At 42.1% G+C, this 23,898-nt stretch overlaps 2 protein-coding genes across 8 annotated transcripts; one reads left to right on the top strand and one right to left on the bottom strand.

The window, feature by feature from the left end:
• Nucleotides 1–132: 132 nt before the first annotated feature.
• Nucleotides 133–21,203, bottom strand: LOC120452480 (elongation of very long chain fatty acids protein AAEL008004). 6 transcript variants are annotated; one of them, XM_039636725.2, is made up of 11 exons: nucleotides 20,890–21,203; nucleotides 6,402–6,642; nucleotides 5,531–5,613; nucleotides 5,192–5,299; nucleotides 4,947–5,027; nucleotides 4,121–4,204; nucleotides 3,395–3,451; nucleotides 3,219–3,324; nucleotides 3,014–3,150; nucleotides 2,805–2,960; nucleotides 133–1,725 (listed from the first exon to the last, which is right to left on the bottom strand). In XM_039636725.2, the coding sequence occupies exons 2-11, from the start codon at nucleotides 6,457–6,459 to the stop codon at nucleotides 1,417–1,419; spliced, it is 1,179 nt and encodes a 392-aa protein (XP_039492659.1). In that variant the 5' UTR covers nucleotides 6,460–6,642; nucleotides 20,890–21,203; the 3' UTR covers nucleotides 133–1,416. The 6 variants fall into 6 exon arrangements, with proteins under 6 accessions (XP_039492659.1, XP_039492657.1, XP_039492658.1 ...); XM_039636723.2 differs by lacking the exon at nucleotides 20,890–21,203 and adding an exon at nucleotides 12,167–12,292; XM_039636724.2 differs by lacking the exon at nucleotides 20,890–21,203 and adding an exon at nucleotides 9,125–9,430.
• Nucleotides 12,282–14,801, top strand: LOC120452484. Of its 2 annotated transcripts, XM_039636731.2 has the most exons (3): nucleotides 12,282–12,558; nucleotides 13,410–13,527; nucleotides 13,637–14,801. In XM_039636731.2, exons 1-3 carry the CDS (start codon nucleotides 12,282–12,284, stop codon nucleotides 13,749–13,751), a joined length of 510 nt encoding a protein of 169 aa, XP_039492665.1. In that variant the 3' UTR covers nucleotides 13,752–14,801. The 2 variants fall into 2 exon arrangements, 1 of the variants encoding a protein (XP_039492665.1); XR_005616473.1 differs by lacking the exon at nucleotides 12,282–12,558 and adding an exon at nucleotides 13,157–13,319 and having other exon boundaries at nucleotides 13,410–14,801.
• Nucleotides 21,204–23,898: the final 2,695 nt, after the last annotated feature.

The following is a 23,898-nucleotide window of genomic DNA, read 5'->3' on the forward strand; positions in this document are numbered from 1 at the left end:
ACATTATTAACAATAATGTTAATAAAAAATTATTTTACGCAGCATACGACCTTAGTTACATCTATTTTTCTGATCTGAAAATGCCGTTTCTGAGAAATCGAAATGGCTTGCTGGATAGATAAATTAAGGATGTAATTTTAGTGATTTTATTGAAAAAATGCTCCACTCCATTTTTACTTAGATTTCTAAATATTTTTGTTTTCTATTTGTATAATATTAATTACATAGGTAATGTTTGCACAAAAATTGCATACAAAACGTATTGCATTTGCAAACCTAGAGTGTGGGACTTAGTCTATTTTGTTTTTTGATTTGAACAATTTAGTAATTTAATGCTCGCTTTGAAGTGGATCGATCTTATGGTTAGTTCCTTTTGTGTTTAATCTGTTTTGATATTGTTGCTGTGTGTTTGTTTGGTATACACCGTTGTTATCTCGCGCTTTCGTTTTTAGCTTAGCTGCATAATTTATTCGTAATAAATTAATGAAACTTTTTATGAGTAATTAGATAGTCTGTGATTTCTTAATGGATTCGTACATTATTTTTTATACTGTTATAAGTTTTACAAAATTGTCGAATATTTGCGTTTGTAGTTCTCTGATTAACGTAAAAAGTCTGCTACTTCTGAATGACTTTTTTTTTTAACAAATATTGTGCCTAATTTTAAATTGCACTTGTTTTTTGCTTTATACATTTACAAAACTTGCCGTAGACTGCTGCTGTTTTTATTTACTTCAATAATACATGTACATATATGTATATATACACATATATAAATTAAATTCTATGCTTAAATAGTTGAATTCCTTGCTCACACACAATCTAAGTGCATTTGCATTAGTTTTAGCTTTATATTGATTTTGCTGGGCTTCCGTTATCGTTTTCGATTAGTTGAAATCTTGATTTGCGATAGTTGATTTTGTATTATACAATCCGCCAGGATACTTATGATAAATAAGATTTTTACAACTAAAGAAGAAAAAGAAGCAACAAAACGTATTTAAAAAAGTCGGCTAGAGAACAGGTGCATATGCATTCGCAATGCCTATACATCTGCATATGCCTCAATGGGTATACCCATTGGGGAATGCTTGCCACCATTCGCATATTTCTATGTTCAAGTGTATGGATTTGGGTCTGCGGGAGAAGCAGCCATGCAATGCCTTCGACAGTCAGGACTAATAGTGTTTTTACGCGCTTACTTAGCATTTTTTCCGAGCTACCCAAGAACGTGAGTCCTGACTTGGAATTTTGTAAGTGGATGGTCTACGATGAGGATTTGTGAGCGGAAATGAAGTTGTGTGTGCCTTTGGAAATGACTCTTGGAGCTCCGGCCCTTTCCAGGAAGCTCCTGGCGCTACTGGCTCTTGCCGCGTTCTAAGCTCTGTGCTGACGCCGCCCCTCCTTGCCCCGATATTATTTTGGCGTCTTTCGCTGCTTCAGCTCCTGGGAAGCGTCGTCCAGCAGCTTAGTGGCATATCCGTTGGTCAGTCCTCCGTTGGATCCCTTGTGCGCGCTGCCGTTTGCCACTTGCTTGTAGACGTTATCCACCCCATTAGAATGCCCATTGCTCAGTGAGGTGCTGCTCCCACTGGTCTTAGATACGGGCGTCGCTGTCGCCTCCGTGGTGGCATGGTTGGGCATGGCCAGATCGTCATGGGCGTTGATGCTCTTGCAGTAGCCGTTGGGCTTGGCGTGTCCGTTGGCCAGGGCTCCGTTTCTCTTCTAAAAGAAGAACAAATAAAGCAAATCGATTCGATTACCTATAAATGTATTCAAAAAATGCATAATGCAGCTTGATGGCCACGCCCAATTTAACGGCACAAACTTCCCCGAACTGTCACGCCCGCAATTCTACAAAATTTTAAATATATTTTGCCTTGCCAATTTCTATTCGTTTGCTCAAGAGCCGCATTTCTATTCGTTGAATCAATATCTTGGCAATGTTATTGCAATAACATTAAATACAAGACTGCGATATTACAATTTCCTAAAAAGCTTTGATTCAATTCGCATTGGTTAAATCGTTTGGTCGCTTGTAGATTTTCTGATGAAGGGATGAAGGGAGCTGTAACAGCAAGAAAACTACGATTATTTGCCTTGCCGATTTAAATCGATGTGACGAAAATATTCTAGTCACGCCCAATGAAAGCCTCAAAATTAGAAGACAACTAAACACCGAAAATTGTCGGACTGACAATTCCGTTACTCTTCCTCCCTTTGGGTATTTAATAGTCAAGGTATTCGACTATAGCATTCTCTATAGTTTTTTATAGTTTAAAGTTTTTCGAGCCCTCAAGCACTCTAATGACGGCAACGACACACGTATCATTTAAAAACGTTGGTCTGTAAGTCTGGCATTGTCTTCCTTTCGCTGTCGCTGACTCCGAAGCAGTGCGTATTGCCTTTCCGCTAAACTTTCACTCGTGCGGCGCGTCGCTCAGCAAATGCTGGGTGCCGAAACGAAGCCGGTTAACGATATGTACCAACGCCCAGTGCTGGAGTTGCCAGAGACCTACTTGACGAAATCTCGTTAATGAATTTGGACCACAACATCTTGCGCATTTGTAAACGGCTTGCCGCAAGGTGCAGTGCAGGCATGATGATATAACCACGTTTGCCTCACAGCTCCGAATCGCGTCGTTTCTGTTAGGTATTCGTTTTCATTTTCATTAACACAGACCGGAATCTGGAAACCTCCTCGGCAACGTGGGAATTTCAGATTGATAATAATCGAGCGGCCACTTCGCCGCTACTTGCTGATTTCGGTCAGCTACTAAAGCCCATTTCCGGGGCGAACTTACCATCATGCGGCTCCTGTAGGCTGCCTTGTAGAACTCGTTGAACAGGAAGAAGAACATGACAGCGTGCATGCCTATCCACCAGACGAACGCCTTCGGATAGTTGCAGTCGATGAAAAGCAGCTGGAAGGCGTGCACCATGATCAAGATGAACTGAACCTGTGGGAGCAGCGGATTAGCCTAGGCACAAAGTAAAGTTCCATGCAGCTTACCATCTGCAGGGTGGTCAGGTACTTCTTCCACCAGAGGTACTTTTGGTACTGCGGACCCATAGCGGAGAACATGTAGTAGGTGTACATCACGATGTGGACGAAAGTGTTGAGCAGCCCGAAAAAGGTGCTGTGACCACCTGGAGGGGTGCATAGAATTCGGTGGGTCAGAGGATGGACTTCATCGTATACCCACACAGCAACTCACCCGGGGTGAATTTAACGCCGAACCAGACCGACATGGGCATGCAGCCGTGATGGATGACGTGCAGTGTGGTAACCTGGCTCGACTTCTTGCGCAACACGAAAAAAATCTGTGGCAAGACGCAACAGGTTGATAAATGAAACAATTACAGAGCGCGGACTCTTTGATCTGTCACTCACCGTATCCATGAATTCTGTGAACTTTGAGAAGTAGTACCACCAGCAGGCATGAACCATCTAATTTAGGGAGAAGGGGGAGAGATGTATTCATATTAGATCTGTTGTATGTAGCCGTGAGACGTGTTTTTAACATTCGTTTGGACTGAGATTTACGCATCCCTATTCAATGCTGTGAATGAGAACATCTGGGTGGCAGTTAAATGCAAGAGTTCGAGTCTCTCATTCATTACAGATGGAATAGGGAGTGCAGTCGTCATAGACTCATGAGTACTGTTGAAAAATAATAGTAATAAATTATTTAAACACATATGAACACTCGATTGAGTTTAAGTTGCGTTAATATGACTTTCCAAGAAGGGTCAACATTCAATTAGAACTAATGTAATTTAGGTGGAATGCGGATAGATTTGATCGTTAGGAAACAGATAGTCTATTATTGAAGTTGGAACTGGGAATTTTAAGTTTAGTGATTGTGAAAAAGAAGACAGTTTTGTGGGCATCCAATATGTTTTAGGTGCACCCACAACATCGTAAATTAGAGTTTGTGTTTTAATGGTCCATTTCCATAGGTATTTTAATGTGTATATCTATGAGTAAATGTGCGTATATGGTTATCTATAACTATTCGTGCACTCACACCAAAAAGGAAATAAAACGTAACCAAAATGCTTATCGTTATTCGTTATCTAGATTGTTATATTACTGCCTGTGGCGGTTAACACATACCCTTAACGTTCTAGGATTATTACTATAGTCGACTGGCTGACATCGGAAGCTATAATGTCCAGTTAGCCAACCGGAAATTCCTATCTGGAAATGTAGAGCACAGAAGGTAACTTATATATCTTTGCTTGGCTCTCAATTTCTTGGATGATTTGTGATAGATATATTGGTACTGGTACTGGTATTGGCATCGTCACCGGATCTTGGCTGAAAGGCGTCTCTTTCAGGTCGCTTACTTAGCAGTCGGCTATTTCTAGATTTCTAGAGGTGCATTTTTGGCGGTGTGGGGGTTAGTGTAAGTATACAGCACTTAGATGGTATCAGCTTAGGCTTAAGCGCGATAATTTCATTAATTGAAGCAAATTATCCACCGGTCTTATCTGAAGCACTGGTGTTTGACTAGCGTTTATATACATACAAAACAGAGCAGCAGCTGGTCAGAACAGGACAAATGGGTCTTGCACATGAGGTGCGTTAGGGTACTTGGTCGGTATTAGTCAAAGCCGGGCGCCCAAAGCTGGCGCAGGTGTCTCTGGTAGTCGGGGTTTTTTTTGAGTACAATATGCAGTTAATACAATGAAAAGACTACAAGGCGAGGCGTGGCTGGTCAGCACTCCAAAAAGCGTTGGCTAGTTCAGTGGCCAGATCAATAACATTGTGCTAGGATTAGATTAAGCAGAAGCCACGTTAGATTTCCTGGACTGCATATACAGAATTTTACGCAAATAACTTCGGTATTAGCTATTTCTCTGAACTGGTTGGGGTTATATCGGATCAGCACACACTTATAGGTACGCTAGCGCGATGCCGTTTAGACAGGGACACTTACTCTCCGGGATGTGGGACTATCTGTGTAGTCCACCGGCTGGCACCGGAAGCTGTACGAGCCCCACCAGCCGCCCATCAAGCACTAGAACAGAGACATTAGCAGCAAGAATAGGTTAAATTTTATTGGAAAGCATCCTCCGCGGTCCACAGAAGCGTGGTCTGGTCCAGCGACGATGCCACGCGATCATAAGTTGCTGGGATGATGGGACAAGGGCGAGATCTGATGGGTGGGACGGGAATACCTACCTCATAAAACAGCCATGCGCTAAAAACAACCTGTATGGCATTGTACATGACTAGAGTATTTTGCAGATTCAGAGGCTTTCGGTTCTCCATTAATCGGGGTCCCAGCACCTGTGGATGGATGGTGGTATCAACTTTATATAGTAGCCGGCAGACGCAAAGGTATTTAATTGTATCCCGTTTTATTATCACGAAGTTGATAAGTTTATTGTGCGAAACACTACTGTCATAAACCGATCTACAATCGATCTAGTCAGACCGACCACCTTCTTATCTTTAAACTACTACTAAGAAGCCCAAATTGGGCAACCAATAACTTGCAATTTGCTACTCGGTACTCACCTTGACCAGATAGACATATGTGAGGCAAACGGCTAGTGTTGGGAATGGGGACGACATCATGGGCCAGCCCTTTGTCCTCGAGTCTGTGCGAAAGGAAAACATTATAATTATAGGAGTCGGTGTTGACCACTGCTAGAAAAAAGGTTAAAAGGATCCACACATTGTCAAAATCTTCTGGATAAGCGAATGCTGTGTTCTTATCACCTTCGAACACTGTCATTCACCATGATGTTTGTAAAAATATAGATAGTAACCGCATGCCAGCATACCCACCCCTATACTAAACTTCATTGCGCATTCGAAGTTTTTTCATCAAATTTATATGTTTATTTATATTTATACATAAGATTATACACTGGGTAAAATAAACAAACGCGATTGATCAATTCTGAATGCTTGTACGACCATATTGTACATACATATATAGGCAAATAAATAGTGTCGAAACACAATTTTAGCTCGTTTTGCGTAGTTAGCTAGAAACGGCCTAGCATTTTAAAAAACAGTATGTTGCAGTATAAAAAACTGAAAAGTATATATATATTTATATATGTATAATTGCTTGGAAATAAGCAGGGAATGGCGTTTGTATTCGGTCTCCGCATGTAAATAAAAAATAATAGTTCTCGTAAGGAATTAAGGCGGAGAGCTTGGAGATTGGAAAAGCCATTTTTACCAAATTCACCAACCTCTCTTGCCAATTAGAGAACTAGTGTCAAAAACTTTTTATCCCCGATGTTTCGCAGAGAAACGTGCGGAAGGGCAGCGACATTGAGTTGTTCCCTGTGGTGCGATAGCTGGTTGCAGTCCAGCAAAATCAAGGTTAGCCAAATTAGCGAATAATCCGACACCCTAGAAGCCTGGTACTTACCACTATGTGAGTCCATGTATCTGCTTATGCTGTCAATGTATTTCATAATTAAGGCCATTGTATTCTTGAGTAGTGGTTGGTGTTTGTCGCTGACTGCTTCTATACGTAATTCGTGTTGTTGATTGTACAATTGGTTGGTGGTATAAGTCTTAGTTTGAAGAATATCGCTCTGCTTCTGATCTGGTTAATTTTAGTGCTTAGGACTTAGTGCATTTGATGCGGTGCCAAGCGGATTTTTAAACTGCAAGAAAATATAGTTTAACTTTCAATTTAAATACACTTAAATCCACAAGACACACAAATAATAAGACATATTAGCAGACCCCTAACAGCATCACTCAATACCCACCCTTGCCTCCAGATATAACCCCCATATGCCCACTTAAAAAAACGGCAGTAGAAATGAGGTCAATAAACTAAATCCAAAATCAACTCTGTTAGCAATCGTTCGGCACATTTACATCTCGTTTATAATTGAACATTCTCGTTTTGAGCCCCATCTTTTGTTTTCTTTTCTTTTCTTATTTTTATTTTTATTTTATGCACAGCGCGGAATTTGTATAAGCACCTTATCTTTTTCGGTCAGTTATCGCAAATCGATAAATTAAGCGAAAGCGATAGCCAAAACAGGAATACGTGGCGGAGTACTGTTCGTGGAAATGTGCTGCACAATAAGCTCAATAAAACCTTTCAAAAAGTTCTCCTCTATATTTATGCCAGTAACTATATAACATATATTCTTGACCAGTATCACCAGAGCCGATCTACCTGTCCGTCCGTGATATGGTTGAAATTTCGGAACAATGAAAGCTAGTGACGCGGAATGAGTAGTCGAGGAATTGGACTTTTTCTCGTATTCTGTTTACGAATATTTCCCAAATACCTCAAAGAATAAGTTCTCAAAGGTTGATGGTTTAAGCTGAAAGTTTGCATAGATACGTTGTGGGCCTAAAAGGGGCTCTTTCTTCAAGCACGCGCACTCACTCCTTTAAAACCAGACAATGAGTGTTTAGCTTGATGTGCGCATTACTCATACGCCGCAGAGTACGTTACAAAAGAGTGTCGTAATTGTTTAATAATAAACCTTGTTGAATTCGATTTTCGGGAAAACGGGCATAGGCAGGAAATTGGCAAGCATAAAATTTGCCAATTGTTTTTTCTATGTGGGAGAGCCACTTGTAGGTGTAGACTGCATAAGGGGAGTGAAATATGTTGAGAACAACAACTTTATTTAACTGAACTGACATGAAATTGAATTCAAAGTCAGAAACTGTCTTATTTTTGGTAATGTACATATATGTATCTGACATCCGTCTATGAACTTCTAACTTCTATAGGGTGGGATCATCCAAGCAACTAGAGCACCAAGCAAAACAAACAAACACCTTTGCCAATAACCTTTGGCAATAACGGCGAGAAAGTAATATAGGCCACTGTCACCGAAAAGAGACTAAAATTGATACTTATTCAAAATCAAAACAAGGCAATACAAAGAGCACACGGTAGCCGGCGAAAAACGCTGTCAGCACAGAAATCAAAAGAAACTGAAACGAGCTGAGGGGGTGGGGTGTGGTGGTAATCAGGTGTGCAATGCCTACCTTCGCCTAATGTAAAAGGGTTGAGAGTGGTCGACCACCTCTGGAAACCTGCTGAAGAAGCGGCAACTGAAAAGCGATGCCGGCAGCAGCTGTGCCGACTTAAAACCATGCCAAATGTGGCTGTTTCATTGACCTGGTTTTGTTGTTTTCAGCTACGTTTGCTCGACACAAGCCCACACGTTCCACAAGGGCATTCAAGGCGACACCCCACCCAATGCCCACTCCACCCGCCTAAGCTGGCCTATTCAGTAACACACCGCTAAACCGGCGTCAGCCAAGGTGCCACGTTGTTCCAATATCATCACGTGATGCGGCTAGGGTTTCTCTTTTCTCTGGCTTTGCCCTTCGGTCGTGCGCAGAGGCTCGCACCACGTTTCTTGAATGAAAAAGGGGCCACGAGAGCAGGCCACCCGATGACTAGTGATGACGGGTGGGTGGTTGGAATATTGTCTGGTGTCGTGTGACTCACTCAACTTCTTGGTCTGGCCAAGATAACCCGTACGCTGGGTCACAAAAAGGTTGCCGAAAAAAAGGCACCTAATGCCCGCAAAATAAGCAGGTGGAGGTGCCTACTGGTTGCCACAGTTGTTGACACAATACGTACTTGGAGGGTGAAAGCGATGTATCGCGAGGCTCTGAACATCCTCTTTTCCACTCCCATTTATTGAGTATTGATTTTCGAATTTCGCGCACAGTCTCTTGACTTGGCTGAAGAGCTGAATGACGGGCCCGATTGATTGGCCAAGAGAGGTCAAGTGATTTTGATCCCAAGCTCTTGCCAACAATAACAAGCGTTGACATTTGTTTATCGTACATAAGCAGGCATGTGTGGGACTGCGTTAATGCAGAAAGGTATAGAATGCCAATTTGAATGGCATGGCACTTCGTCAAATCTTCCATAGACTCATTTGTAGGCGTCAGAAACAGCCGCCAAAATTTCTATTGCGTTTACGGGTTCAATCACTTAAACGCAAACTAAACAAAATGCGTCGCATAGGTGCATATAAGTAAAAACAAATAATTAATATTTATTTCACATACACGGCTGGAGGAGAGGTCGTTAAATTCAATCCATTCTATTGCTAAATAGGCAGATCATTATGGGGAATCTATCCGAGAATTTACCTTTCTTTTTGCACCGATGGTTTTTTCCCGTCTACCAAGAAGTATAAAACTATAGCGATAATCGGATAGTTCGGTTTTCTAAATAGACTGTATAGGCTGCCGCTCAACAATTATTGCTCTAATTGTTGTAGACTAGCGCCCACTACTCCACTTATTAGGCCTGACATGCCGTGCCTGAATCACTTGTTAAAAGGAGTCCTTGGAAATACAGTAGTAGATCGGATTGGACTAGTTTTTGAGACTTCGGTATTCGAGATTTTGATTAGCGGCGAGAGAGGCGGGAACGGGCGGCGAGCGACACACAAAACAGCGAACCGTCGACATCGACTACCGGAGCACGACTAACTGGTTGCCACAGGGACTGACAAACTAAGGCCGCTGCAGCTCAGCCGCAGTAGCAGTCGCAGTCGCAGTCGCTGCCTCAGTCGGAGTTGGAGTTTAAACCGTAGTCCATTTCGTCGTCCAAGTCGCAGACACCACTCGGCGACCGGAGCTTCCAAGCGGGCAGAGGCGTTGGCGTTGACGATCGTGGGCCATTACGAATTAATTCATATCTCTTAGCATTGATTGCCTTTGTGAACTGGACAGAGGGATGACTCTTGATTGTGCTATGTATATAAAGACCGTCACTTTATGGGCTGCAGGTGGAATTCGCAGTGCGTTGGACGCAAGCTCCGACTCCGACTCCCAATCCAACTCCCGGCGGCACCGTTTCCTTGCAATTGGTTGTGGAATTGGGATTGGGAAAGCCAGCCTTCCCATCGTAAAACAGCCAACAACAGGTGCGCTGTCGCAAGAACGGAGTGGATTTCGATGAGGCAAGGGCCACCGCTTGATCATGATCGATTTCAGTGGCAGGTGATGGCTTGCATACCAAATCAAAGCTCCGCACTTGTCGATCAATTAATTATTACGGAATTTCACACATATTCGCGGCGGGGCGGACTGGGTTTTTTATGGCTTTCGGGTTTTCATTTCACGTTTAGCTTTTTGTGTTGGCTTTTAGGTTTTAGCTTTTTGTTTTTGGTACTTTTGCGCTCAAAATCGAATTCATGGTCAAACTGTTTACGAATGTGTGTCGCCAAAAAGAAGACACAGCAGCAAACGGCGCGGTAACGAAAGGCGGCGAACAACAACAGGTTGACCTGATGAAATGGAAATTTAAACGCGTTTTGCGTCTTGACGCAATAATCTATTTCGGCTTTTGTTATTTATTAGGTCATCCCACGGAGAAAAATGTCATTTCGTAATCGAAACCCTCTGCTTTCTAAGGGCAGCCCACACAGCACCCTAAAATATTCAAACAGACAGTGAAACCCCAATAACTGAATCTTTTCCTATTTTCCACCTCCAACAAAAGAAGGTTACCACAATTATTCGAGCCGTAACACGAAATACATATCGTATTCGAAAATTTTTAAACACTCGCGCAAACAATGTACAGATAAATGCAATCTATTATGATTAATAGATCCATCGATCCATTTTAATATATATGTACATATATAAGCAACATAGGTAAACACATACATATACATATATTAAACATATATTGTACATATTATTAAACCCGTTACTCGTAGAGTAAAAGGGTATACTAGATTCGTTAAAAGTACAGAAAGAAGGAAGCGTTTTCGGCCATATCAAGTATATATATTCTTGATCAGATTCAATAGCCGAGTCGATATGGCCATATTTGTGTGTCCGTTCCTCTGTCCGTCCGTATGAACGTCCTGATCTCAAGAATTATAAAAGCTAGAAAGTTGAGATTTAGAATGCAGACTCCAGAGACATAGACGCAGCGCAAGTTTGTTGCATGTTGTACCGCCCAAAAAACCTCCCAAAGCTGCCACACCCACACTTTATCACTCTGACGCGGACAAAATAAAATAAATTAAAATATTTCCTTGGCACTTCCACAAGCTGAGTAGCGGGTATCAGATAGTCAAGCAGTCTTTCTTATTCTTGTAATTATTTTGTCGGACAGCAGCAAGGGCAAAAAACTAGCAAAACAAAAAATACAAAATATTACCATATATGTACATACATATGTACATACATATGTACATACATATATAAATTTTAAAAAAATGATAATTTAGTTCCCATAAAACAGTGATATCTATGATCGAAAATATTTTTGTACTTTTCATTTTTTTCTTATTATCATCAATTTAAAAATGCTTTTAATCCGGTGGGCGGATTTACTTATGACGGTTGCAACATAGATTGCTGGCACTGAATATGCTCGATGGCCGCGCTTTTCATGTGGGAGGTGGGCGGCGATAGCTGTGGGCGGGACGAGTGTTTCCGCTTAACTAATGAATTCGAAGGCGGTTGAACGCCGCGGCGGTGACTTGCTGAGGGTTAACTTTCTCTGCCCCCCTGTGCACTTTTGCAACCGCTCTTTTCCGATTTCTATTCGACTAAGAGAGAGGAGTGGGAGAGATTTCGGTTGGATGAGAGTGCGAGCGGAACGTCTCGAAATTATGTCATATCTTTACACACATGCGTTACAACAACGTGACAAACTCAGCGGCTCGGACTTGCCTTATGTGGTATCTAATAGTTTTTTCGGTTCTGGCCCGGGTGCTTCCTAGTCTGGAATGGGCTCTTATCGCGCTTGATTAGTTGATTAGATGGCCGTGAGTGCGGAAAATGCAGATTGGTTCGCAGGTAAAGGTAACTGATAACTGGAAAAGGAAACAGCACGTTGGTTTTTTACTCGGAACAGTTTATAACATTCGAAAAACCGGGCGGCGGGGCCTATTGAGAGCATTGAAGGCGGGGGGAGAGGCTTCAACTGATCCCGCCGGATTCCACGGCTGATTTATCAAGGCGGATGGAAATAGGCACGGACAGCCTTTCGGGGTGGAAGACGATACACGGCAACGTTACGTAGTTCCCACAACGCGAAACCGACGCGACAGGCAAGGACACAGGGAACTAGTCAAACCTAAAAACACTTCACTAAACAACCAAAGACAGGCACTCTAATTCGAATCAGTTCGAATCGCAATCTATATCGGAATAACACTTTACTTTTAGTTCGTTTTGCAGTGGTAGTATCTCGGCAGTAGACTAGGAATTTTGTGTGGAAATCGCTCTGGCCTGACCCAAAAAGCGAACCAGACGAGGAGGCACAACCCAAAGCGAAATGCGAACTGAGGCCCGCTGCTCTGGCGAAGAGCGAGAGAACCCCGAAACGGCATGGCTGTCGTGTGAAGAGAGCCAAAGAGAGGCACTGAGCGCTGTATATCTGTATCTGGTGGATGCGGTGTGGCTGGCAAGCGGCAAGAAGCAGACCGCCGGGGAAATGGCAAGACGGGCAAGAAGAAGCATCAGCTGTTGCAGCCGTACTCACATTCGATGTTGCGTCACGCTCTGTTCACCACAAGCAAAAAGCACTGTTATTCCGCAACCACTCTCTTTTGGTATGCTGTAGATACATTGTATTTAATAGCTTGGCGCAAAATACCGGCTGGCGCAAATACACTTTTCTCTTAAACCACTGATAACGGAGGCGCGAGCCACTCTTCGCTTTTGGCCAGGGTTGCCAGGCCTAGCACCCAAGAGAGTCAGCTGCCACCAAATAAGCAACTGCTGTGAAAAAGGCACGGCTTCAAAAGAACAACACACGCTGTTTATGTGTGTGGGTAATGGCATTATGTCATCACGAGCGGGAGAGCTCAACCATCACCCCCCCTTATTAAACACAACATTGTTGTCATTGCCTCGGGCTCGTATTTTTTTTTTAGTTTTCGGGTTTCACTCGGTCTCGATTTGTTTCGAACCACCCCATAACTACGAAACACATACACAGATAAAGAGAACCACCAACACACCTAGAAAACGGAGCGAAGGGAACACGAGTCAAGGTGTTCAGTTCTTTTTTCTTTTATGCAAGGAAATGAACTGGAAATTATGTTTTCCCTTCAGTACCACAATCCGTGGAAGAAAATGTCAACTGAGTGGTCGACCCGAACCAGTTTTTTGAACTTGACACATCGAGCGATCATATATTCGGGGCGACTTTGATCAGTGTTATTTAGTCTTTGCAACATAATTATTACTATTATTTATTATTGCCTAGATTCGTGAAAATATGATATGATATTGCCTCAACGCCCACAAACCGCCCAAAGATGCCACGCCCACACTTTTGTAAAATGTTTTGATGTTTTTTATTAGTCTGGTAAATTTCTATCTACCCAAAACTGTCACACACACATTTTCAAAAAATTAAACAATTTTTTTTTTATATTAATATTTTTTCATATTCTAGTCCAAAAAGCTTCTCTACGTGATTGGGCTGCTCAAAACGCACGATGGCCAGTGAGACCTGCGCCCTTGACTCACTTGTGCTGGCCTGGCCAAAACCATGAGCGGAATACATATGGCTGGTGAGCAGCCAGTGGCCATTAGCATTGCGCTTTGCGTTGCATATCATTGGGGAATTACCCCTCCGCCACAAAACTCGTTCAAATCAGCATCTAAAGTGTCATAATCTAGTTCTAAAGGCCGTCTTTGTGCCCCGGATGATGATGATGATGGAGAGGACGATGCTGGAGCAACCGATAGAGTTGTCCAGGTGGCAGAGCTATATCTAACTTCTATTTCGCCGTAGTCTTTACAGTTGCTTGGTTGTGGCAACGCATTAGCCACTGCTGGCATTTTATTTACGAAACTTATTAATCTAAGTTTACAAACTAACGGACTCGCCTTACGAAATACGGAACTGGGTGGAAGTCAAATCTAAAAGAACTTTCTACACCCAAACCAAAATTATACACTGCTTAAACTCTTCAGAAAAGCTTTCTTTTTACAATTTTTTAGATCAGGGAATACTTTGGATAGTTTAGATTTTTATCCCTTCCGTCTGATCCATCCGGTTCTTAATTTTGAAAAATATAATTGATGTATCCGTTTTCTTATGCAGTCCAACTACAATTAAAGCTTGTTTGTCTATGCTTTTACTATTATTCCGCCCATTAACTCTTCTACGTTGAACGTCATTTAATTTACTTCGAATTGTAATCGAATGTGTTGAAATACTAAGGAGATTTTCAATATATTAATATGGCCAACGACACTTGCAGCACAGAGTTAGTTGGAGTGATCTTGACACATTTAGTTTTGAGATAGCCAAACCGAAGCCCAAATAATTGTGGCCACTGGTCAGCGATCAAATGAAGTCCATTTAAACGTGGGCGTCATCGGAAACGCATTTGCGTATGCCTATAGATTCGCCGGTCTGCTGCTTCCGACCCTACGATTTTTGAAGCTTTTCTTCTCTGTCATAGGTTGTTTGCTTTCACAAAAGTCAGTTATGGCTTCTTTGTTAATCTACTGGCTATTTTAATAGCGCAATAATGGAATATAAATTGGGGTTGATTTGTTTGGCATGTAGATGTAGTGTATACCTCGATTCAGTGTCGTAATGAATGTAAATACTAACGACGGGGGTAGAAGATGTAAATTGTTAAGTGCAGGTTAAAGTAAGAGAACGCTATAGTCGGCATACTGATAAAAATGGGAAAACAAGAGTTAAATGAAAAACAAGAGCGTATGCTATGGTCGAGTTCCCCGACTAGTTACTCAGCTATTGGAAATGCGAAGAGGAATTTAAACTCTGGGCGTTAGAGTGCCAAAAAAGGTTTTCTGCAAATTGATTGAAATTCACGAGACTAACTATAAAATTATTAAAACATTTTTTAAGAGTGTGGGCGTAGCAGTTTTGGGCGGTTTGTGGGTGTAAGAGTGGACGTGGAACCTGAATCGACAAATTTCTATGACTCTGGAGTCTGCATGCCGAATCTCAACTTTCTGGCTTTTTAGTTCCTGAGATCTCGACGTTCATACGGACGGATAGACAGACGGACATGGCCAGATCAACTCGGCTATTAATCCTGATCAAGATACAATTCTTTATTTGGTCGGAAACGCTTCCTTCTGCCTGTAACATACCTTTAAACGAATCTAGTATACCCTTTTACTCTACGAGTAACTGGTACAATTAAGATTAAATCAAGTTTGGTTTTTTTTTTAAATTATACTAAAATTATATTTAATAAATTTCATTTCATTTACACTTTTTTAAATTACCCTAATGCTACCCAACAAGGAGAAGTCAAATTTAAGCGCCAATATAAGGCAAGTTTTTCAAAAGCTTTTCCAAATGATAGTGGAATGTGCCAAAAATTGCCGGTAGTTCCATACATAAAGCTATGTATAAGTACAACATTAGTTTTCCGATCTAACTGAAATCCACTCAGCACTTGAGCCATTTAAATGGCTTATTATAATATGATGCGTGTGCGAGTTTTCAGCCAAAAGCAAAAGCAGCAGTATTAAATAATTAAAAGAGGTGCAGAGTTACTAAAATTAAGAGCTGTGACAAAGTCGAAGACAATGCCAGTGCCAGGCAAAGAAAAATAAAAATCTATTTAAATTGGACTTCAGCTCGGACCGCATTTTTGGGGAATGTTGGCGAGGGGAAGCGTTGGGCACTTTACCCATTTCACAATGGCCACGTCACCGCAATACTCAAAGCACAAAGCCACCTTTCAAATTGAAGGCTTAGTTAGCTAATGTGTGGTAATGATAATGACTATGGTTGGCAAATAACCCAAACGCCAAATATGAATTGTCAACGGCCTCGTCGGATCCCAGACCGAAACGCAGACTCTTGCCTTTGTCATCGCCACCGAAAGTGACAGTTGGAGACGGAGATGACCCAATGAAAACGCATTCCGGCCCTTACAGTGACTTTCTCGACGTTCCACGTCGGTGACAATTCTACGGGCAATAAAATATGCGGCTGCACTAAAAGGTGAGCCATTTATACCATTGCGAGCATTTTGGACTCTGAGAATCCCATGCAATCGAGCTAAATCGCGTCTACTTATAATGAGCAGCTCATATAGCTTCTGCCGACACCTGTGACCACGCCCACCAAATTGGGGATCGGTAGAGCTGTTTGGCTAATGGCGGATGAGTATAGGCCACTGCGGCAGCTATAATCTGGCTGAAAATTAAACTTAGTCAAGCGTTGCGCTTTCGCAACCGGCGTGCAAACACAAAAGGTGTTTGGGAATTTTCCAAATAGTACTGGGAAGTCACAGCCAAGTCGAAGGTGGCTTCTTGGCCCTTTTCTCATGTCAATGGCTGCACACACCCAGGTAGGAGATTTCGCGGGAATCGTGCGCCTCGACTTGGCTGTTATGATCTTAAGCTATTTGCCCAGATCGGGAGCTGTATATCTGTGCCATCAGAGCTTCCAAGCCCCATTATTTGCCTCGAACACACCCAGCAATGCCAATAAGCCCCGAACAGCGTTTTAGGAGGGAATTCGCCGCCCGATGTAGATGAAATATTTCTAGTACTGGCCCCTAACTATGTTGGAGTGTAAGAATGTAATCGAAAGTGGTTTTCGCCGAAGGTCGGGCATGTCGCAATTTATTGCTTATTTACCTCTGGAAGCCCACTCCAACTTTCGAAAGAAAATATTGGATCAGGGTCCAACATCCGACTTCGACCGCAAGCCTCCGAAATTCAAATATTCGATGCTCAACGTGGAGGCGGGGCAAAGGGTCTGGCTGAAGTGCACTTTGGCTCACTGCGATTACGGAAGCGGGGGCTGAACTGTAGATAATCAGCAGTTAAACCTGGGGGCGGGGGCATTAATTATTCGAGTAGCCGTTAAATGCAGTTTCATGATGGCACTCATCAGGCAATTAACCGATGATGGGCGTGAATTAGGAAGAAACCGTCTGACACCTGCACTCTGTAGGTATATCATCAACATTCACCTAGCGACTTTGTCGGCTACAGAGCTCAGAAGGCTTGCACAGAATGCACTGCTAAGCTACTACTTTAGTGGCAATAAAACGGTTTCACATTCGCAACCTCAAGGTTTCCTCTTGGGATCACATCTAACTTCGTAATTCCCAAGTAGTATTCCGAAGATAATTACCAAGTGCTATTTTGGCATTACTGGGCGGCAATTACCTTATGACACCTGTAAGACCAACATCTCGTCAGCCATAGAACCCCAACAGGCTGGGGTTACATAATACTATCTTCCCATGCTAATCAAAACGCGACTAAACAGTCGCGATCTCAAGGCCTCTTCTTGGGCACATTTTCCAGCTCGTCCACCCCAAGGTAACTCTGCCACAAATCTCTGAACAAATCCACACTAGTTTCGCCAACTTCCACATGTGCTCATCTCGCGGTGCCTAAACCGCAAATGAGCGATTACAGGCTCTCAAGATTGGCTGGAATGGAGCAGACCCTTGGCCAAGAAAGTGGTCGTTAAAAGAAGTACAGGGATGGTGGTCAGGAGAGGAAATCATTTTGAAACTGCTCGACAGCTTAATCAGTGGTGCGTTAACGCCATCGGCGTCTTCATCTTTAATGTCAAAACCCCCAAGTAAAAAGTAAGTGCTTTGTGGACAGATTTATTTCGAGTAAAGTAACCGCGCCGGCGAGCAAAATGTTCATTAAAAAGAAGCGGCGCAAATGCGTCGTATGTCTTTTGTTTTGGACATATTAGTCACTTATTTGGGATGATCTGATCACTCATATTTTTGCCATGTCAATGCAAAGCACGATCTCAACGGATTGGATTTTTCCACCCTATTAGCTTTTTGCTTCCGGGACAACTTGAATTTTGCCTAAATAATTCATTCTAAATTATTCGCAACTGCAATTCCACGCGGAACAGTTAACACGTAAGGAGCTGTTGACTCTACTAAGGTAGCCACAGAAAGACAGAAGTCAATCTAACACTTCTAGCATTAAATGCCTTACCTGTTTGGTAAGTTTAAAAAGGTGTCAGCATTTCCTAAACAAGCACTTGGCTAGTGATCTCGATTAAATTACTTTTACACGAGGTGTAACAAAGGTTTTTGTATTAAACCATATTGGCTGATCTTAATTTTTATTTATTTGGGTAAACAAACAATGTTTTAAGCATTTAATATACGCAAGAGAAATCGCTTTCATCGAGTTCCTGACTATGAGCTACCAGTCACCCAGCATAAGGGAGTACAAAGCGACATAACTAGATCGGCTGGAAATATACTACAATTTTAAAACAGTTTTACAAACAAAAATTTAAACATTTTTTACAGTATTGGGTGGTTTGTGGGCGTTTTATAATTCCCTGATCCTGAAAACGATGATCCTTTTAAACAAGGAGAATCGGGTATAATGGTCTACATAATTGATTTTGTAGAAATATGTCCTAGTTTTGTAGATCACAATACTTAACCATGGTATGGGGTTCACATTTTGCCAAAAGGGATACATCTGCACCCGTAGCTAAACTACGAAAGATTTCTGTAACGATCAATTTGTGGTATTTTCTATTCTTATTGGACGTTTCAGCTGCATTTCGGATTGCTGTTCGCGCTTTGGCTCACTAATTACGCCAGTTTACTCCGAAGCTTTTAAGCTAATTTCCCGTAAATTTAAAGACTGCTACTGTTTCTAAATGAATGTGTACTAAATGTGTAGCATCCAGTATTTGATATTCCAGTTACTACCAGTTGATCGAATCACATCGAGAAAGTTGAAACTCAAAACAGAACTTAGATAATGCAGAACGAAATGAAAGCTGGTTGATTTTTCAACCAGTTTCAGTGGCGTGAAAAAGTTTTATCTTCGGTCTAAAGTGCGAAGATGTGGCCGATAGTGTTGTTGCTTCTGGAACATTTTTAATGCCGTACACGTCGCAGACATAGGCGGACGAAATTCTGTTCATTTTTTTTAATTAGTCACTGCAAAACGCTACCTTCCAATTGACATTATAAGAAAGTACGTGTTGTTATCCCAGTCCACGTAGTGACGATGAGCACTGAGAGAGTGGTGCGCTAGTAGACTACAATATTGAGCCGATCTCAGAACCATTTATAACTTGATTGAAATGCTTTATAAAACCTATTTCTTTTTTTTAATGATGATTAGTTCATGAGAAAAGGATGTGAGAGTGTAAAATTATATATTTTCCGATTTTGATCTATTGGGGCGTAGTGCTTAAACTCTTTAACGTTGTTGTTTTCTAGCCTTAAGTACGATTCGAAAGCTACCTCGATTATTTTAATTCGATACCACGTTCAAAAGATATTTAAAAAAAGGTTTTAATAACCTTTTTAAAAGAAACTGTGTTACAATCGTTTCCTTGTCTGTTTGCAAAATTTGTTACAAAAAAGTGTAACTAACTTCGATTTTAGGAGTTGAAGGTGCCGTCATCATTTTAATCCAATCTATTCTAGAGGTTTTTTGTATTATACGTTGTAAAAGGGTTTATTTTTGGAATACGTACTGTACTGTAAGGTTGAAAGAAGTTGTACGTTGGCGATTAGCCAAAAGTATATAATCCACCATCTTTATAAGAAAACAGCATTACGTGAATTAATAGATTGCGGTTTTTTTTTCCTAACCATCAGCTTCCGCAAATCCCAGTTGTTAAGCTATACTCAATCGAAGAGGAAACGAGATACTGTTCTAGACAAACAGAATGTTGTGTTTAAAATATTTATATAGAGTAAGCGGTGTGAGCCAAATCCGGGGCCAAGCCGGCGAGGGTTAAGCGAAATAATGTTTGGGTAAGTTTTAGCTGGCAGCTTGAGAGGCTTCTTAAGAACCGGGCCTCAGATCTCGGATCTGCGATCTAAGGGGATTGGTGTGTAGCCTGTAAATTCGCTTGAAAGGCGGATACGTGCTTGGCATTCGAAAAACGGCGTGCCCGAAGAAACCAAGATGGTTAGCATATGTAAATGCGGAAAGCTAAAACCCCAGCTTACGGTTTATAAGTATTTGTCACCTTAGTGGCCTTAGCATCTGCCAAGAAGCGAGTGAGTGGCTCCAGTCCGTGTCAGAACAATGAGCAAGCCCTTCTCGCATTCCCAGTCCAATTACAGTCAACGCGGAAGCGATCGTCGATCTAGACGCGTTCACCATCATTATTCCATTATCAACCAGTCAGCCATAAGACCTCGTAAGTTGGTCCCTGAAGCAGTTTTCGACCACCTCGGTTGACGGGAAAAATATTCAAGGGAATTTTTTGCACCGATCAGGATTTCCTGCGACAAGTCCAAGGCCAAAATCCGGGTTTGAGCGAAGTGTTTCCGCACTTGTTTCGAATTGTTTTGGATTAATATTAAAATGTTTTTTTTAGCGCAAGAAACACTCTGCTAATTATTCGACTAGAGCGCACTAATTGCGCTTCTGCTACTTTGGACCCAATGTCAACGGTTCACTAGTGAAAAAATTATACGATGCTGGCAAATTCTAATGCAATATTTCGAGAAGTCAGCACGTCAAACGAAACCTATCGTTATATTGGGAACCAACACTCCAGAATCCAAAAACAGCTGCACAAACGATAGGCAAGTCCCCAGCTGATCAGGGGTGCAGCTGCCCAGCTGCCCAGGCGTGACTGGGCTGAATTGCCGGAATCACGTCTGGAACCACATTTGGAGGATTCTACATAGATCATCAGGATCGGGATCGGATCCTCACTGCGAATCAAATGCCCCCAAACTGAGGTTGTGCAAGCGTCGGCAGCAGGGTTGCCACACTATTGGGTCAAACAAATCGATTAACTCGGACGGTCTGCCGCGCAGAGTGGTGGGGGAGAGCGGGAGGGTGTTTCGGCGTGGAGAGCGCCGTCCAGTCCAAAATGGTTATTGTGAACGGACCAAGCGCGCAGTTGCAAAAGAGCGAAAAATTAAAATCACATGTGCGAACAAACTTACAACTTGCAAACTTGCCAACAGCTCGAAGTCCGCAACCGAAGGCGGAAAGCAGTTGGTAAATCGCTGCCAACCGAAATCTGAAATCTAAAAACTGCAAAAACCACAACACACAAATTGCGCGGCCCGAACTATTTCACAAAGTGTTGCCAAAGAACTTTGTAAAATGATTACTTTCGCAATTGCTTTTGGCTCTTGGCTCTCGGCGCTCGCACACGAGTAGCGACTGCGATTAGCGCGCGTTTGACTTCTGAATGAAAACTGAGCCGCGATCGAGCTGCGCGGCTGATTAAACGCGGTTCGCACGACGCAGAACGGCGACGGCGACACAGCGCAGGCGCAGGCGCAAGCACAACCACGAGCGCCAGCGCAGGGAAGCACGCAGCGGCTGTGGAGACTTTACGGTCAGCGGCAGCCAAGTGCAGTGCGAAAACTTTCCGTCGACCGTCAAGTAAAACGAGCAAATAGCGCCTGATTGACCCGCACACCGGGAATGCGACTCGATTCTGATCCGGACCCCAAGAGCCAAATCTGAACCCGAACCCGGTTTTTTTCTGATGTCAGCGGCGTAGGCAAGGTTCAAGTGCAGCAACCCTCGTATATGCAATAGCACTAAACAAGCAAAACAAGAGAGAACGCTATAGTCGAGTTCCCCGACTATCTGATACCCGTTACTCAGCTAGTAGAAGTGCAGGTTTGTGGGCGTTAGAGTGGGCGTGGCAAAAGTTTTTTGGCAAATCGATAGAAATTTAGACGACTAATACAAAAATGAAAAAATATCTAAACATTTTTCAAAAGTGTGGGCGTGGCAGCTTTGGGCGGTTTGTGGGCGTTAGAGTGGGCGTGGCAAAATTTTTTTTGACAAATCGATAGAAATTTACAACACCAATACAAAAATGAAAAAATATCAAAACATTTTTCAAAAGTGTGGGCGTGGCAGTTTTGGGCGGTTTGTGGGCGTTAGAGTGGGCGTGGCAGCATGATTCGACAAACTTGCGCTGCGTCTATGTCCCTGGAGTCTGTATGCTTAATCTAAACTTTCTAGCTTTTGTAGTTCCTGAGATCTCGACGTTCATACGGACAGACGGACGGACAGACGGACAGACGGACAGACGGACGGACAGACGGACATGGCCAAATCGACTCGGCTATTGATCCTGATCAAGAATATATATACTTTATATGGTCGGAAACGCTTCCTTCTGCCTGTTACATACTTTTCAACGAATCTAGTATACCCTTTTACTCTACGAGTAACGGGTATAAAAATATTATATGAAGTAAACTTCCGAAAAGCCCCTGTACCTGGCCTTTTACAACTTTTAATCATCCATATTAATTACGCGTACGATTCCCTATCGTGTAGATGATCTTGCTTATAAACATCCATACAGAAGTTCGGTTTATTCAAAGTTATGTGGTCTAGGGAACTTTTTACAAATAACACAATGACCAACAATTAGAAATTCTTACTACCTAGTCGGAAGTGGAATTATTCCCGAACACCTTCCGTCATACTTCTTTTTCGAGTGGAAGGTGTTCCATGAGGCTTCTGTAAGCATTAAATGAAATGCTTCTAGATGCATTCCCTTAACGGCTTCTGGACGGATTCTTTGAAAGGCTTCTGGATAAGTAAACGTTACTGAGGATTGTTTCTAGATCATTTTTCGAATTAATTGTTAGCAAAATGTCGCATAATTAATAGAAATTAAATATTTATAAATATTGTTCATTGTGTGCTACTTGCAAAATACAAGCTTAAATCTGAAAGCCGTCGCTAAATTTCTAAGAAAACACTGACGATCTTGACGATTCAAAATTCAAAGAGCAACTAAACAGAAACGCAATAAACCAACAAAAATGCGACGCGCTTCTTTGTAGGCTTCTATCGTTTTCGTCATTTGTTTTTCGTAAGTACTATTTGCTTAAAGTGTGCCTTCCCCTCGAGCATGAGCATGAGACAATGTGAGAAAACATGAACGTACATACTCTTCTATACAATAAATGTACATTTATGGTTTTGATTCTTTTAAAATAATGTACGATGTATGTATGTGTGTTAATTTTCACAATTATAATAAGAGGACATTCCAAATAAATTTATGTATGTATACATAATTGAAAAAGATGCTAGTAATTCAGCAGAAACTGTGTGTAGATAGTTATACTTGTACTAATACTAGTCCGGAAACTGCTCTTGCAGAACATCCATCTACTGTGTGGCAAGTAGCGCCGACCTGTTGAATCCACATGTTGTCCAGAACTACATATATTCTTTATTTCAGGCCAAAAGAAGTTCGTTGCCATCGCCCGGTATCGCTCACCATTGACGGTGTGGCCAAGCTCCTGTGCGCGACGCGGGTTTCCGAGGACACTGACTCGTACATCAGCGATATTCTCGGCAGAGCTCAACCGTAAAACAGGCATTTTACATCTTACTCTCGAACAACATGGCCGCAATGAGTTCGAGCAAAGACATTAGAATTAGAATTATAATGTCTTTGGTTCGTGCGTCTCTATTGAATAACGCTTTATTTGTTCGCTTCAAGACTCTTTTGCTTAAATTAATTGCTTATTTTGTGTACACATGACTAAATTCGGATAATTGATAGTAATAATACAATTGATCGGGGTTCAGTGCTTGAACACATCAAAAGGGCTCGTATAGAGTATAGTCTCCGTAGCATCCCCACATACGCCGATTCATTACGATGCATTAAGTTATGTCAACTTGGCGAACATCGCGTCCTCTCCGACTTATGCGTCAAGGGTCGAGAGCCAACAAGGTCAAAAGGCCTTTAAATATTTAATCTGTACAGCAGAGCTGTCGCTAGCGGATTTGTTTGCCTAAAATTAGTATGTTAAGTAATGGCCCATTTCTATGTTAAGTCGGTAGCAACTGCAATGCTATTAGCTTATTTCAATTGTTTCGTTCGCTCCTGAACTGTTGCACAGCCGAGCGGTTCACCAAAAAAATATTTCACTATACATACCTTTTGTGTTCAAAGTTTT

Source organism: Drosophila santomea, chromosome 3R (assembly GCF_016746245.2).
Source record: "Drosophila santomea strain STO CAGO 1482 chromosome 3R, Prin_Dsan_1.1, whole genome shotgun sequence".
NCBI lineage: Eukaryota > Metazoa > Arthropoda > Insecta > Diptera > Drosophilidae > Drosophila > Drosophila santomea.

Bases quoted from the DNA above. Each gene is read 5' to 3' on its own strand.
- LOC120452484 (XM_039636731.2), top strand. From the start codon at position 12,282: ATGCGAACTGAGGCCCGCTGCTCTGGCGAAGAGCGAGAGAACCCCGAA. The intron at 12,559-13,409 runs GTATGCTGTAGA...TTCATATTCTAG, and splicing joins TCCGCAACCACTCTCTTTTG to TCCAAAAAGCTTCTCTACGT. The intron at 13,528-13,636 runs GTGAGCAGCCAG...GTCATAATCTAG, and splicing joins GAGCGGAATACATATGGCTG to TTCTAAAGGCCGTCTTTGTG.
- LOC120452480 (XM_039636725.2), bottom strand. From the start codon at position 6,459: ATGGCCTTAATTATGAAATACATTGACAGCATAAGCAGATACATGGAC. The intron at 4,205-4,946 runs GTAAGTGTCCCT...CTACATTTCCAG, and splicing joins ATAGTCCCACATCCCGGAGA to ATAGGAATTTCCGGTTGGCT. The intron at 3,151-3,218 runs GTGAGTTGCTGT...GCACCCCTCCAG, and splicing joins CGGCGTTAAATTCACCCCGG to GTGGTCACAGCACCTTTTTC.